A 13,932-nucleotide genomic window follows, 5' to 3' on the forward strand; every position below is an offset into this window, starting at 1 on the left:
CTTGGATTTTCTTATTTTGCCTTCTAGCTCCTCCTTCAAAGGTCAGGTGTAAAATAAAAATCATCCAAATGTCTTCACATAAGGTTTAGAATAGTTTAGTTGCTCATGACTCTGAAAAAATATAGTTATCTATGGTTTTATGTGTGCCATTCTTATTTATTTAATATAAAAAGATAAATTTAATTAATTAATATAAAAAATGAATATTTACAATTTTTTTCTACCTATAATTGTATGTATAGAATATTTACTTCCAACTAATTTTTATTAAAAATCTTGATTTAATCATTTTTAGATGGTCTTTCCTCCTAACCAACTCTAATCCAAGACCAGCTCAATAGATATGAATATTTGATCTTAGTTTCACTTGAGACAAAAAACGTAAACATATACATTCATTCAATTTTCAACTATAATGAACTCTTATATAATAATTGAAATCTCCATCTTTAACAAAATTATTGTTGGCATAAAAAATAAAGGTTGTTTGATTTGAGAAAATATTTAATATTTTTTTATTTTTATTACAAAATTATCATTCTTTTTTTAAAGATATGAATGAGAAAGAGTGAAAACAAATTTTCATACCAGGGCCCATTTTTCTTTACACCTACTGTTTGAGAAACATCTAAAAGTCCATCATAATCACTTACAAAACAGAATTGTAATTGCAAAAGAACTCCAAACTTCACCAAGAGGAATATTAATTAATGACCTACAAATTCAAACACCACACCAGATGTACATTAATTGGGTGATTATCATAGCACATACTCACACCCTTTTGACACTTCAATTCCTATATATGGACTTCCCTATCAATCTTCAAAAACAGGGCATATATCATTCGCGCGAATAACAAAAATAATGCAAAGAAATGAACCATCACCCTCATCCTCCTTTCACATATATAAAACACCAACAAGTGGAGGCCCCAACATAGAGCCACACTGCTCACGCAAAAGTACAATTCCAAAATAAATACAAGTCGCGTCGCCTCGTGGCAAATAAAAGTAATTCCTCTATACTCTCTCTTAATGGGGTAACCATGTCTTTAGTTCCACATAGAACCCTATAATATATCCTCAATAATTATTAATTCAAGATATTCTCTTATATTATTGTGGAGATAAAATTGCCTATAATGAAGAAGGTCTTCTCAAATATGGCCAAGTAAAGTCTCAAACATGAAATGATAATAGTGACATAAGATGAGGATGAACCACACAATATAAAAGCATGAATTGAAATTTGGAAAGAGTTATTTTATTTATTTATTAATGAAAGCATTAACAAATCAAGGCCTCGAGATTATCTTTTCTTCAGCGAACAATTTGAAAAGAATGTCAACACCAATCATTTGAAAGTCATTTTATTATAATTAGTTTGGAGCAATAAACATGTGATAGCAAAATCCAACAAGCAAAACATATAGGGAGATGAACCACATTAATCTATTTGGCAATCTTTGAGGCACGTATTGATGACCGCATGCGTACAAAATCATGCATTTCAAGCAGTAAAATAAGGGAAACTAAACAATGGAACATACAATTTAAATTAGCGCAGAAGATTGATTGGAATAGTCACTTGTAAGTCGAGCTACAGGGTTGATATTGTCTTTGAAGGTGAATTGTTCTGTTGTACTAATTTACTAGCAATTTCTTTTATCAATGTTTTAAAAAGTAATTTATCCCAAAATAATAATCATCTTAGCTTATTTATATAATAATAATAAATAAATAAATAAATAAATAAATAATAATTTTATAAAATTAATTTTATATCATCATTAATTTATTTATTGATTTTAATGTTTATTATTAGTATTATAGGAGATATAAATAAAAAATATTTATATTATATTAAGAGACTAAAATAATAATTATTTTAAAATAAATATTTTTTTTACATGATAATGATAATTCTAATGAAACCAAAGAAATATTAGAGATAAAGTAACACATAATTTTATGAAATTACATCAGTTTTTGGAGTGGATTTTAGTGATCGAGGTTTGATCTCAAGTGCACGAATCTTCACAACTATTAGAAACTTTGCAAGCGTCATCATCTCATTCATGCATCATGCTAAGTTACGATTAGAGTAACAATCATAGAATTAGAAAAACCATACACCTTCATTGGAATGTGGGCTTAACTTTGAACCACCTCAAATTAATCAACATCACCAATTATTAAGGGTTGCGATGTTGAGTTTATCTTTCGGCTCCTCAATTAATTACATTTATATGGCTTACACGTATGGGGGCCGTATATGTATTACAAGCATTAAAAATACTAAAATGGAATAAGAACCAAATTCTTTTAAATGTTTTTTGGGTGAAAAATTCTTCTAAATGTTGACAAAATGCAAACAAGTTTTTTTAAAAGAAAACCATAGTTGTAAAAAAAGAAAAGAAAAAGATAAAACTACAGTTGAGTTAGTAAAACTTGATTATTTATTAATTTCATGCGCACACAATAAACTCAAACACACACAGACATACTCAACCCAAGCCAGCTTTCAAAATGATGCTAAGATGATTGCCAAACAACAGCATCCTCAGTCCCCTAAATACATTCCCAAATCATTAAAGCAAAACTGTCATTCTTTCTTTACTTTTCATTTTCTCACCAGCTTGGCATAACTCTTAAACGTATTTTCTTCTGTACATTTATGTGGATCTTGTAATTCTCTTTCTCTTTATTTGATGTCTTTCTCTATTGGTTATGTACTTGAATCGATTGACATATCATACTCCAGAATTTAAATATTTATGATTGTCTAGTAAATAAAATACATAAAGTTTACTATCTTTTTAATCTTTCAAGCTTTTAGGATTTATTCTTTTAGTGCTTGAACTTTTTTTTGTTTACTAATTTAATTCCTTAACAATATTTTCATCCTTATTTTTAATCTCTTAACATGAACTAAAAGTAAGGAAAAAAGTCAAGACACTAAAAGTAAGAACATAAAAAAATGTTAAGGAGTGTTAACTAATAAAAAATATTTCAACGACTAAAAACATAAGTTTTATAAAGTTTCAAAATTAAAAAGATAGTAAACTCATATATAATTTTAAAATAATTAACATTCAGTTTTAGTAAATAATTCCTACGCACATTTATCTTCAAAGAGTTAAATTTGAATTGAATTAGCACAACTAAAATTGATTAAACATGTTACTATTTAGGAGCGTGAATTTGTTAGGTTTAGTAGGGTTTTGCTAAATGTGTTATCTAGCTTGATCAAAATGCTTCAGTTTGAGTTAAGTTGGATATTTGGGCAATTTTTCTTTTAAATCCAAATTAAACCAACCCGGTTAATGACGAGTTGAGTTTGGTTTTGTCGGGTATAAAAATCGTAATTATTGTTTTAAATTATCTAAAAAATTATAAATAATAAAAATAGATACAAAAATATATAAATAATAAATAAAATAGGTTATTAGGCTCACCATTGTAAAATTAGATATTTGTTACCCAAACCAAAAGGTCATCAAATTTGAACAAGTCAGTCAAGTTCAACCTCTTAACAAATTTTTTTAATAGATGTGTTTGGCTCAAGTCAAATCAAATTAACCAATATGTTTAAGTTAGATCGAATAAGAGTCACAAGCTATTTAAAAAAAATAGGTTAAATTAGTTTTTTTGTCTTTTAATTTATTTTTTGTGTTCGATTTGATCATTTTTTTTTATTTTTCATTTAATTTGATCCTCTAATTTTAAAAATTGGTTGATTTGGTTTCTATTTTTTTAAATTAGTTCAATTTGGTCTTGCCGTATAAATTAATTTCAGTGGTCCTGCTATCTAAATTTGGTCTTATGGTTTAAATGTGTATTTTGTGACAGTTTAATATCGTCACAAAATGATTTTAAACAGTCACAAAATGTAATTTCTTAGTACTGTTGGTTCAATTTAGATGACATGATCAAATTAAATTGATTTTAAAAATTAGAAGATCACATTGAATCCTAGAAAAATTAGAGGATCAAATTGAATCTTAAAAAAATTAAAGACCCACATCGAATCTAAAACATAAATTAGCGGACCAATAAACTAATTTAACCCAAAAAAAAGTGCAAAAGACAACCTAATGAGGCAAAATAGGGTTGACTTATGTAACATTAAATTTTTCAGTTTAATTGCAGCTAACCATTTTAGATTTGTTAATTAGAGTTAGTGAACTCTTTCTTTTTTCCTGATTCACTCTACTTTCTAATATATAGATGACTCTCGATGCACAGTATATGGGTATCAATTGTGTATTGAATCATGAGCATATTGCTCTTTCACTCCTATGCGAGTTCTCTGTTTTTGTACAAGGTTATTTTTGTCAGTTAGAAAAGTCAACATATAGTCTAATACGCTAAGTAATGAATTTCATAAATTGACAAATTGTGCTGGTTGTTATCTTATCAAGAAAACACAGGTTAATTAGTTGCTATAATCCTTAATAAAACTTTACAGACTTTCTCCAATTTATTGCACATCGAAGCAATAAAAGAACAATGTTACAAAGTTTTACTCCATCCAAGTGGAAAATGAACCTGACTTTCCTTAAGCCTCTCAATGTAATTGAATATTAATGTTTATGCTACATTTGTAACATATTTAGTTGCTAAGGATGCAACTGTGTGAGCAACGCCAGAGATTTGGCTCATGGTTGCATTAAACTTTGGCCAATTATCTGAAACTTGAAAAGTTGTTGACTTGATTGTAGCCTGCAGATGCTTGTGCATGCTTCAACGAATGAAGAATTTGAGAATTAAGATTTGTTGAACTAATTCTCAGGCAGTCTTCTTCATTCTGGTAAATTCAGAAAGTTAAATACATCCTTTTGCCCCTCGCCATTACTACATAATACAGATGACATACAGGCACTTAGAAGTTCCTAGTGAATTGGAGCATAATTTCATAAAACAACTTAGTGTTCAGATCTTTTTGCCAAAAATGGATGTTAGAAAGGAAAGATTCAAACATCTAGGATTCTTGCTATGATTATCTAAATCTACCTTTGTAGGATGATTTTAAACCTAAGTCCATAATTCTTGCTTAATTTCTATTCGAATTTCCCTACATACAAAAAGAAGCAGAACAATTTGGACCATGCTGGCATAACTAGAAACAATTGTCATATAAAAGTTCCTTTAAGACCATAGTAATATGCTATAAAGCATGAATTCTTTAACAAAATCCATAAATTGTGCCAGCAAATGCAGCAAAGGTGTTGGGGGTGATTATGACTTGACACTCTTGAGAATTCACACCGGGGTAGAAACTAAAATCCACATGACCATCTAAAGAAAACTTGTTAGTATTTTGTAAAAGTGTGATAACTGATGCCAGTAGTAAATTTCTCACAACGTCAAATCTGCGGTATAATAAATTATAAAGGTTTTAAGAATCTAGCTGTTCTAGCCTATAGGATAAGTCTATTAGATACAAGACATACTTTTACACATCTTGCTTTACATTCACATGAATGATGTAGCATAGAAATTTTCAGGTGTCCTTTTGCTTTTGGTCAAATAAATTTGACCAAAAGATCATGTAAATAACATTTGAATCTCATCAAATGAATATCCTACACATACATACCAAACTATTGCTGATAAAAAAAGGTACCAAAATATTTAGAAACTAGTTAGGACATAATGGCCTTAGGGTTTTGTATACTAAGAGGTAGTGTCCATAGAATTATTGCTTAATAGAATCATTGCCAGTAGCACTGGTAGAGCCGTAGAGGAATAATGCATGTTGAAATAAATCAGAAAATATTTCCTAGAAAGACTAGCATGAAAATTAAACTTCTGGAATGAAATCAGCTTAATGTCAAATCAACACCAATGAAACATCACACCTAAAATGAATCTACAAGGATTAATAGGCAGTAGATGATTAAACAGATGCACAAGGTTTACATTATTTCAATTTTGAAGTGCATTTGATTCCTTGACAAGGATGTTAATGCATGATATCATATAATTAACAGGATCAAAGTAAAGAAATATAACTAGGAAATTGCCTAATATGTTCATACCTTCTTTTTCTTTGTCTGGTTAGGAGAACAAGTAATCCAAATCCTATAATGATTGCAACTTTTACTACCTGAAAGGTGAAGATGTGGAAAAGGACATATAAGCATATTATTTAACAATAGCGGCAAGCCCATTGTACAATACAAGAGATATAGCAACCTGTTCTAATTTCTATTTAAGACTGAACACCAATATTGTTAGACAAGATAGATAAATGCAAATTTTTTAATAGAAACTCATTGCTTACTCTGGGGCAGTGATGCAAATATGAAAATAGTGATTCTCTGAATTAAAAGTAGATTATAACCTGATTAAATGGTCCTCCAGAATTTTCATCTCCATTATTATCAGAAGTCTTGGGCTTTGATTCTTTAGTTTCCCGTATCTTTTCATACTCGCCCTCCTCAGTTCCAGTTCCAGCATTTGCTTCATTCTGTTACGCAAAAATAAAGTATAAGATAATCAAATTGATTCTATTTGATTCAATTACACAAAAAAAATATATGAAGAAAATACATTATTTGATTTCTATTAATCAAATTGCCAGTTTTATATGTTGATATCTACTTGAGTGCGGGCCTTGGCGCAACAGTAAAGTTGTGTTTTGGTAACTGGTTGGTCATGGATTCGAATCCAGAAACAGCTCTTTGCATATGCAAAGGAAAGTTTGTGTACAATGACCCTCCCCATACCTTTGCAAAGCGAGGTGCCTTCTGGCAGTAGAATACGTTAGTTTATATGTTGAAATCCACTTCTCATCATTTTCTCTCAGACGGAAACAGCTCAATTGTAAACATATTACTCTAAACAACTTTGATAATTGAAACAAACTTTTATACTTCTAGCATGCTAGTCTATAAGGAAGCTTCAATCAACATGTAAGATAATGCCAAAAAGAAATCTTGTTTGGTTTGTTTGCAAAAGGAAGAATGCTGAGTCCCCAGTCCTCCACAACATACAATACAACAGAGAAATAGTATCTTAAAGTCTTCCTTGTTTGTTTGTTTCTATCTTTTTTGGGTTTTCTCAATGTATGAGAGATTTCATCTTCATCAATGATAAGTGATGCTCAAAGATTTTACTGAAAAACAATAATTAAAGAAAAAATCTCTAAATATACTTTTATACCTTTTCCACATTTTCTATTTTTGAGAAATCCAATCTTCTAGGCTTTCCCCAATAGCCCCTTACACTTTTACGATTAGTTGTTAAACAAATCTTTCTTGGTCATTTAGGGAATATCCAATCTCCAGAACTTTCAAAAGAATAACAAAGTGAAACACTGAATCCAGATTTTGTAGTGAATCCCCCTGAATACTGCCATTTCCCCTCCTTTCTCTTCCTTTTATTGTATGCTTACAAAATCTTGCTTGGAACTGAATAGTTTGTAAGGATGGTTATCTGAAAGTTTCTAATGCATCTTTACTAAAACTGCAACTATTTCAAATGTGGATGCTGTCAACAGTTTTTTTTTCTCTTCCTATTGATATGTTTCAAATGTGGATGTTGTCAGCAATTAGTTGTAATACAAATGTGAATTTATTTCTGCCATCTTAATATGTTTGTTCAGTATATTTCTGGTTCTCAACTCCTTCAACATCACCATGTCCTGAGGTGAGACATAATTAAGCAGGTTAGATTACTCTCAAATTTCTCCAATATATAGTGAGTCATGTTGCAAGTCTCTTACCAGGGAGGCTCTTTTCACCCTTTCATGCAAGTCTGCTGGTTCTGTGTTCTTTGACTTATCTTGCTCCAAAAGCTGAGTCTTGGAAGAATCTCTTCTTTCAATTGAACTTTCTTGTTGTTTTGTTGGAGGTGGTTTAATCTGAGGTCTCTTATCCTGCTTTAAGAAGTTCCATGTGAACTCCATTTGTCCAAGAGTTTTCAATAATATGCTGATGATACTATAAAATCACAACACTTACTATACCTGAGCCAATCCACCTTCAAAGGCACTTATCATTTTCTTCACATTACTGGGAATTCTCCCCAGTGAGGTCCTCTTCTCAGAATACTGTATACCACCTTGCTCTAGATTAGGTTGTATCAGATTACTTGTCAGGGCTTCCTTTTTTTCTGAGCCAAACAAAATTGCAATTTCTTCTGAACCAATATCCCTCTGAGGATGTTTCTCAGATGACGATCGATTGAGATTTGGTGACTGATAGAAAGGCTCCTTACCCTTCTGTGGTGATCGAGTGAGAGTAACTGCTTGTGACACAGGTATTGTGGATGAGGACTCCCTATATTGATCTGAAATGTTCTAAAACATGTAAAATGACCATTAAACAAACAACAGTACATTTTCCAATTTCTCCTTGTTGGGACAAAAAGAGACTATGCAGCAAATTAATTAATCCTTAACTGGGTTTAATTAGCTGTTTTTTCTGGTCAAGCTGAGCCCCAACTACATTTCTAGTATCAGATTCTTTGCCATCGCCAGAACCAGCAGGATCTTGCAATTGGGCTTCTTGTTGAGGTTGTTTCTTTGGTGATTCTTGAGAAGATGGAGCACTTAAAACATCAGGAAAAAGCATTTGAGGGAATGTAGGACCGCATTCATAACTATTAAGTTTTTTTGTGCTTTACTCATTAACTCCTCTTATTATTGTAATTATGCTTTAAGTTTTCATTGCTTCTTTAATCAGCAAAGTAAGATCAAACCTGAGACCTCATCATTTCTGCGGAAGGGTAATGCAGCATCGCCAATCATGGTTCTACTATCACTTTCTTCAGCTCTTCTACCGCTACTAAGAAGCTCATGTTTTTTCTTTAATGCAGATTGTCTCTGCAAAATTTATAAGATTTGAGAAGTTAATGTGGAAGCACTAATAGCCCCAACATCAAATGATGTCTCTATAAGCTAATAACATTCAATTACTATGTGTATGTATCAACCTGTGGCTATATTCTAATTGTGTACATTTCAATTTAATTTCTATACCAATAGCTAGGTACCAAGGCAATAATTGAGTTGAGGCATTTAATCTCAAATGTTGAAGAAAGATCATAAGCATAACTGCATTACAAACGTAACACGGAAAAGAAATCAGTACCAATGAACGAATTCTGTCGCGCTCTTCATCGCTAAGGATGAATTGCAACTTCAAACGCAGATGGCCACCCCCAAGGGGAAAGTTGTCTTCCAAAACACCTTTCTCCAATATCAACTTTATTTGAACACCTGCCATTTGTTTATTACTGTTAGACAAACTTACTCTGTCTGATTTTAGAATGGCCAATTCAAATAGGATGTGTATTGAAAAACAACCTGTACGTGATATTTCATTCCCCTCAGCATCCTGAATTTTGAAGATCAAATCATCACGGAGGCTAGTTAAGGGGCTGAACAATACAACAGAACAAACACATTATAACCTAGAAATTGTTATGACCACACATCACATAAATTAGGTACACTTGTAAGTTAATCTTACAAGGATAAGTTTCCCTTGTCATTCACTTGGTACTCTATTTTCCCCAAGGAAGCTGCATGCATTCACCACTAAACTTAGTTATAATTGGGCATTATTAGGAATGTGCTGAAGGGTAGAGATATGGCTACAAATTCAAAAGGAAGATCTATTGCATACCCCTTATGGATGTTGATGAAGATAATGGAAGATCGATGAATTCCAGTACTGTAAAATGAATAGAGAAGTAAGAAAAAAAAAACACCTGAGAGCTGAGGTGCTTGAATTATTGCCAAGTGCTACATGACAGTTAGTACCTGAAACCATGATGGATCCTGGCATTGCAGGAAGAAGAATTCAATAAATACAATAACTTGATTAATTTATCCAACCGAGTTAGAGAGATCAACTAGACACTAGTTACTATCCTCAATTTTAGATTCTGATCTAGGTTGAGTGCTGAAGCAAAGCCAGCTTAGCATTGAGTTCATTGACTCTGTCGGTTAAGTGATGGAAACTTGGATGGGATTTGGAAGAATGGATATGGTTAGAATCCAATGAAACCAGCTTGTGTGGTCCTTGCAACCTTACAAATATTTATTAGCCATAAAAGCTTGATACAAAAAATTTCTGTTTTGTCTCATTTGTTAACTTTTAAGCCCTTACCACAGCTATTCTCATCCTCTTACTATTTAACATTAGTTAGATGTTGTTGAAGTACTATTACAATATTATTACTAGGAAGAATGTTATCAATGTACTTTTTAACATTGTTTTTTGGTGGTGAAAGAAGAAGAGACCGTGAGGTGAAATCTTTCTGCTAATAAAAATCAATAACTAATATTTGTCACTATTTTTTTTAATTCACACTCTTCTTTTGGTTGACATTTATGTGAGTAATAAATTTTTGAATGATACCCACATATTTCTCTTCCATCTTTTTTTTTCTACTTCATCTTTTTCTTCTATTACACTTTTCTTTTTCTCAGCATATCAGTTATTATATTTATTATTTTTTCTCTCTATCTCTCTCCTACAAATTCACCCACAAATTTGAGATGTATGAATATAAATACTTCTTGAAGACCCAATTACAATCAGAATTTCTTCACATGCTTTCACAAAACCTTTTATCCACCTGAGATAACTTTGATTCTTGAATGGCTATGAAACAACCAGAGATCAAATCTTGCTCTTACAGATGACCCTAGAGTCCCCCCCTCTATATTAATTGAAATTATCTTCAATTGACATATATGCCCCCTCGTAATTAACCAGTATCTGGTCACATTAATTGCCCTTCATCTCGTCAAGGAGAAACACCCAACTTCAATTCTTGTATAATCTCCCAATCTTTCCCTCCCTCTTATCATGGACGTATTGATTTTGTTGTATTGCCTTCCTAAAAAAATTGCATTTGAAATTATTTTCAAAATATAAGTACAAATATTTTCTGGACTAGTTAAAACCGTTATTAGCAAGAAAACATTTATGTTGATAAATAATATGTAACTTTACCTAATTTCTATAATTATATTTTTGGTGTATCCTTAATATAACAGGAATAGCCAACCTAAACTTGTTTTTATAAACAAAAATCTCTACGGCAGAGTAAATATCAAACTTAAAATGAGAATTGAATCCAATACGGTCAGCCTGATGGTTGAGATTGGAATTGGAGTAAATGCACAAGGACTTAGATTCAATCATCATTATTGTCACTAAAGAGAGAAAAAAAACTTAAATAACAATCACCAACGTCTTAATTACATTAGTTCAAATGATAAAGAATATAATTTTTGCCAACTAAAGATTCACATTTGGTTGTAAACGTAAGAGAGTTCTTTTAAGTACTGTTTCATTTCATCGTCTCAAGTCTAGTAATATTAATTAGAATGCAGACAAAGACTGAATCAGGAGTACAATCCTCTAGGAGGTCTCATGGGACACAAAAAGCTGTATCCCCCAAATACGAATTTTCACTGTCATGATTGAGAAACTCGTTAGGTCAATATGAAATTGAAAACTTCGAAGATAACGGTGGGGAGGGAGCTAGCTAGGGTCAAAAGAAAAATGATAAATAATAATAATAATAAAATGAATTCTGTTGCTTTCTCCTCTGAAGATATCCCAGACTGCCATAACATTCCCCTTAAGGCCACCTTTGCTTTGAACATAGTGCCTAAGAAACCTTCAGGCTTGCAATATTAGGAATCTAAGCCACTCCTCATATAGTAACTTTAATTCACCATAAAAATAAATTAAAGCTATACACAAAGAGCAAAGTGTTCATAATGAATAAAATTGGACCATTCAAAAACAACTATATACACTTGTGATCATGAAGACAAAATAAAGCAATAAATGCGAAGTACAATATAAAATCTCTTGAAATTTTATTAAATATTTATTGAGATTAATATAGGATACTCATGATCATGAACAATAAGACACTAGTATTTTGTGTTTGTCTTCTTTTTCAGATGCAACATACAATTAACTTGATAAAACGATACCCTCCTCATAACTTTATTGTCCCTATATTATCAGTTTTCCATACTAATTAATTAACTTCACTAAATCTAGCATAACACTAAGCATTGGTCTCATACAATAATTATGGTTCCACAACCAATATCTCATAAATCTAAGTGATATAACGATCCGTGGGAAAGCCATGAAGAAGGCCATAAGATAAAGCCATGAGCAAGATTGCAGCCTCCTTCTCATCCTGAGGGAAAACTTGCTGGAGAGCGAAGTTCTTACTCAATCTCACTGTCAAATCCTCAAAAGCACCAAACCTCTTTCTATACCTGGCTCCGAGTTTACGATTCTTTTTCATCTGTTGTGCACCCTCAGTTTTGGACTTCATCCCTTTGCTATGCAACGTGTTTCCCTTCTTCACTTGAGATTTCTCAGCCTCCACCGGATTTGTTCCGCTTGCCGTTGCAGCGGCGGCAATGGCACGTCGTACCTTCCTTTGTCGAATTCCACAAGCATTGCAAAGTGACTGTCACACAAAAATGAATTTTCAATATCATTTAGTTAGTTCTTATTTTTTATCTATAGGTATCGAAGACAGCAGCAGAGTTTACCACAACTCATGCACTTTATTCAACCAACTTATCTAGACTCGTTTGATATCATTTGGTCAGTTTAAATTAAACAATTCAATTGTTTAATTGAAAATATTTTAGTTGCTATCACTGCCAATTTTTATTGAGTTTTTTTAAGGCATAAAATTAAAGAGTTTATGGAATTGCTTGTTGTAGATCGGTGCGAGCACTATATAAGAAAAACTTAGAGCTAATTATTTTTTCTAGAAAAAGAAAATGTTTGAGGTTGAATCCATAGCAAGGGGAAACAGAAAAAGAAAAATGCAAGAAATTATATACCTTTGGACCTTTTGGTCCACTTCTCCAGAGAGGGGTCTTAGTGGTGTGGCAATCAGAACAAACCCTAACAGTGATATTGCTGTGGTTTGAAGAAGAATTGTAGTTACTATCATCAGTTCCTAGAGGGGACAGTGGTGAGTTTTTCTCTTCATACTTGATCTTCTGAGAGTTAGAGATCATGCCTTCTGTATCATCAGAACCCGTTTGATCTGACACCATCAGCCTCCGCATCATTCTCATCTTTAAAGGCATCCACTTGGTTGAATTATCTTCACCTTGAAAATTTTCACACTTATCTTCTTTCTTCCAAACCCTCAGCTTGAGATCACTTTTGTTTTCATCCTTTTCGGATAATCCACTAGAAGGAACAATCTTCTGGGCCTACAGATCACATGATTAAATTCATCAAAACAAAGATATGTGTACATGTGTGTAGAATTGAAGTACTTAATTAAATAATAATTAAGATCATGACATGATCGTCATGTTCTACTTATTAATTATACTCTAGCTATATGCATAATTATAAATAAGGCTGCTTCTTGTTGTTGTATCTACATATATGGATGTATTATAGATATTCGAGAAATTAGTTCTTGACTTCTCTGACCCAAATATCTGACTTTAACAAAAAAAAAAATTATATGCATGACCTCTTCATCACTTTGCAAATGCTTGGATTTCCAGTCGCTACAAGATCCTCCCTGATCTTGATCCGGGTTGAAGAGAATAGAATAAGATAGCGAAGAAGATGAACAAGAGGCTTGATGATTTGTACTGAAGAGGTGGTGGGTGTGATCTTCATTAAGATCTATAGGCATAGGTGAAGACACTGAGTAACGATAAGTTGGTATCATGGACTCATACACAAAAACACACACACACAAAACAAACCAAGAGAGAGAGAGAAGAGAAAGAAGGGTGTGGAATGGATCAGTGCAGCTGCAACAACAGCATACCCTTTTGTCTATAGTTTATAATAAAAAAGGGTTGGGAGGAGGAAGAGAAGAAGAAAGAGAAGGCAAAAAGGTTCTGATTCTGAACGTTCGAACACGAGGCATGGTAAAACTCATTTTG

The 13,932-nt window shown here is 32.1% G+C and overlaps 2 protein-coding genes across 7 annotated transcripts; both read right to left on the minus strand.

The window, feature by feature from the left end:
- Positions 1–4,393: 4,393 nt before the first annotated feature.
- LOC114388620 lies at positions 4,394–10,033 on the minus strand. Of its 6 annotated transcripts, XM_028349202.1 has the most exons (13): positions 9,778–10,029; positions 9,641–9,688; positions 9,485–9,536; positions 9,319–9,392; positions 9,104–9,231; positions 8,712–8,835; positions 8,413–8,544; positions 8,229–8,300; positions 7,978–8,123; positions 7,735–7,890; positions 6,352–6,477; positions 6,047–6,114; positions 4,394–4,859 (listed from the first exon to the last, which is right to left on the minus strand). In XM_028349202.1, exons 1-13 carry the CDS (start codon positions 9,800–9,802, stop codon positions 4,808–4,810), a joined length of 1,203 nt encoding a protein of 400 aa, XP_028205003.1. In that variant the 5' UTR covers positions 9,803–10,029; the 3' UTR covers positions 4,394–4,807. The 6 variants fall into 6 exon arrangements, 5 of the variants coding, with proteins under 5 accessions (XP_028205003.1, XP_028205001.1, XP_028204999.1 ...); XM_028349200.1 differs by having other exon boundaries at positions 4,394–4,812; positions 7,978–8,300; positions 9,778–10,028; XM_028349198.1 differs by having other exon boundaries at positions 7,978–8,300; positions 9,778–10,028.
- Positions 10,034–11,832: 1,799 nt separating this feature from the next.
- On the minus strand, positions 11,833–13,932 carry LOC114386968 (putative GATA transcription factor 22). The gene is made up of 3 exons (XM_028347054.1): positions 13,509–13,932; positions 12,856–13,236; positions 11,833–12,470 (listed from the first exon to the last, which is right to left on the minus strand). Exons 1-3 carry the CDS (start codon positions 13,710–13,712, stop codon positions 12,108–12,110), a joined length of 948 nt encoding a protein of 315 aa, XP_028202855.1. The 5' UTR covers positions 13,713–13,932; the 3' UTR covers positions 11,833–12,107.

Source organism: Glycine soja, chromosome 15 (assembly GCF_004193775.1).
Source record: "Glycine soja cultivar W05 chromosome 15, ASM419377v2, whole genome shotgun sequence".
Lineage (NCBI taxonomy): Eukaryota > Viridiplantae > Streptophyta > Magnoliopsida > Fabales > Fabaceae > Glycine > Glycine soja.

Bases quoted from the DNA above. Each gene is read 5' to 3' on its own strand.
- LOC114388620 (XM_028349198.1), bottom strand. From the start codon at position 9,802: ATGCCAGGATCCATCATGGTTTCAG. The intron at 8,836-9,103 runs GTACTGATTTCT...TAAATTTTGCAG, and splicing joins GCGACAGAATTCGTTCATTG to AGACAATCTGCATTAAAGAA. The intron at 8,545-8,711 runs GTTTGATCTTAC...CATCTTCTCAAG, and splicing joins CAGAAATGATGAGGTCTCAG to AATCACCAAAGAAACAACCT.
- LOC114386968 (XM_028347054.1), bottom strand. From the start codon at position 13,712: ATGATACCAACTTATCGTTACTCAGTGTCTTCACCTATGCCTATAGAT. The intron at 13,237-13,508 runs GTCATGCATATA...TGTGATCTGTAG, and splicing joins ATTTGCAAAGTGATGAAGAG to GCCCAGAAGATTGTTCCTTC. The intron at 12,471-12,855 runs GTATATAATTTC...TTTGTGTGACAG, and splicing joins GTGGACCAAAAGGTCCAAAG to TCACTTTGCAATGCTTGTGG.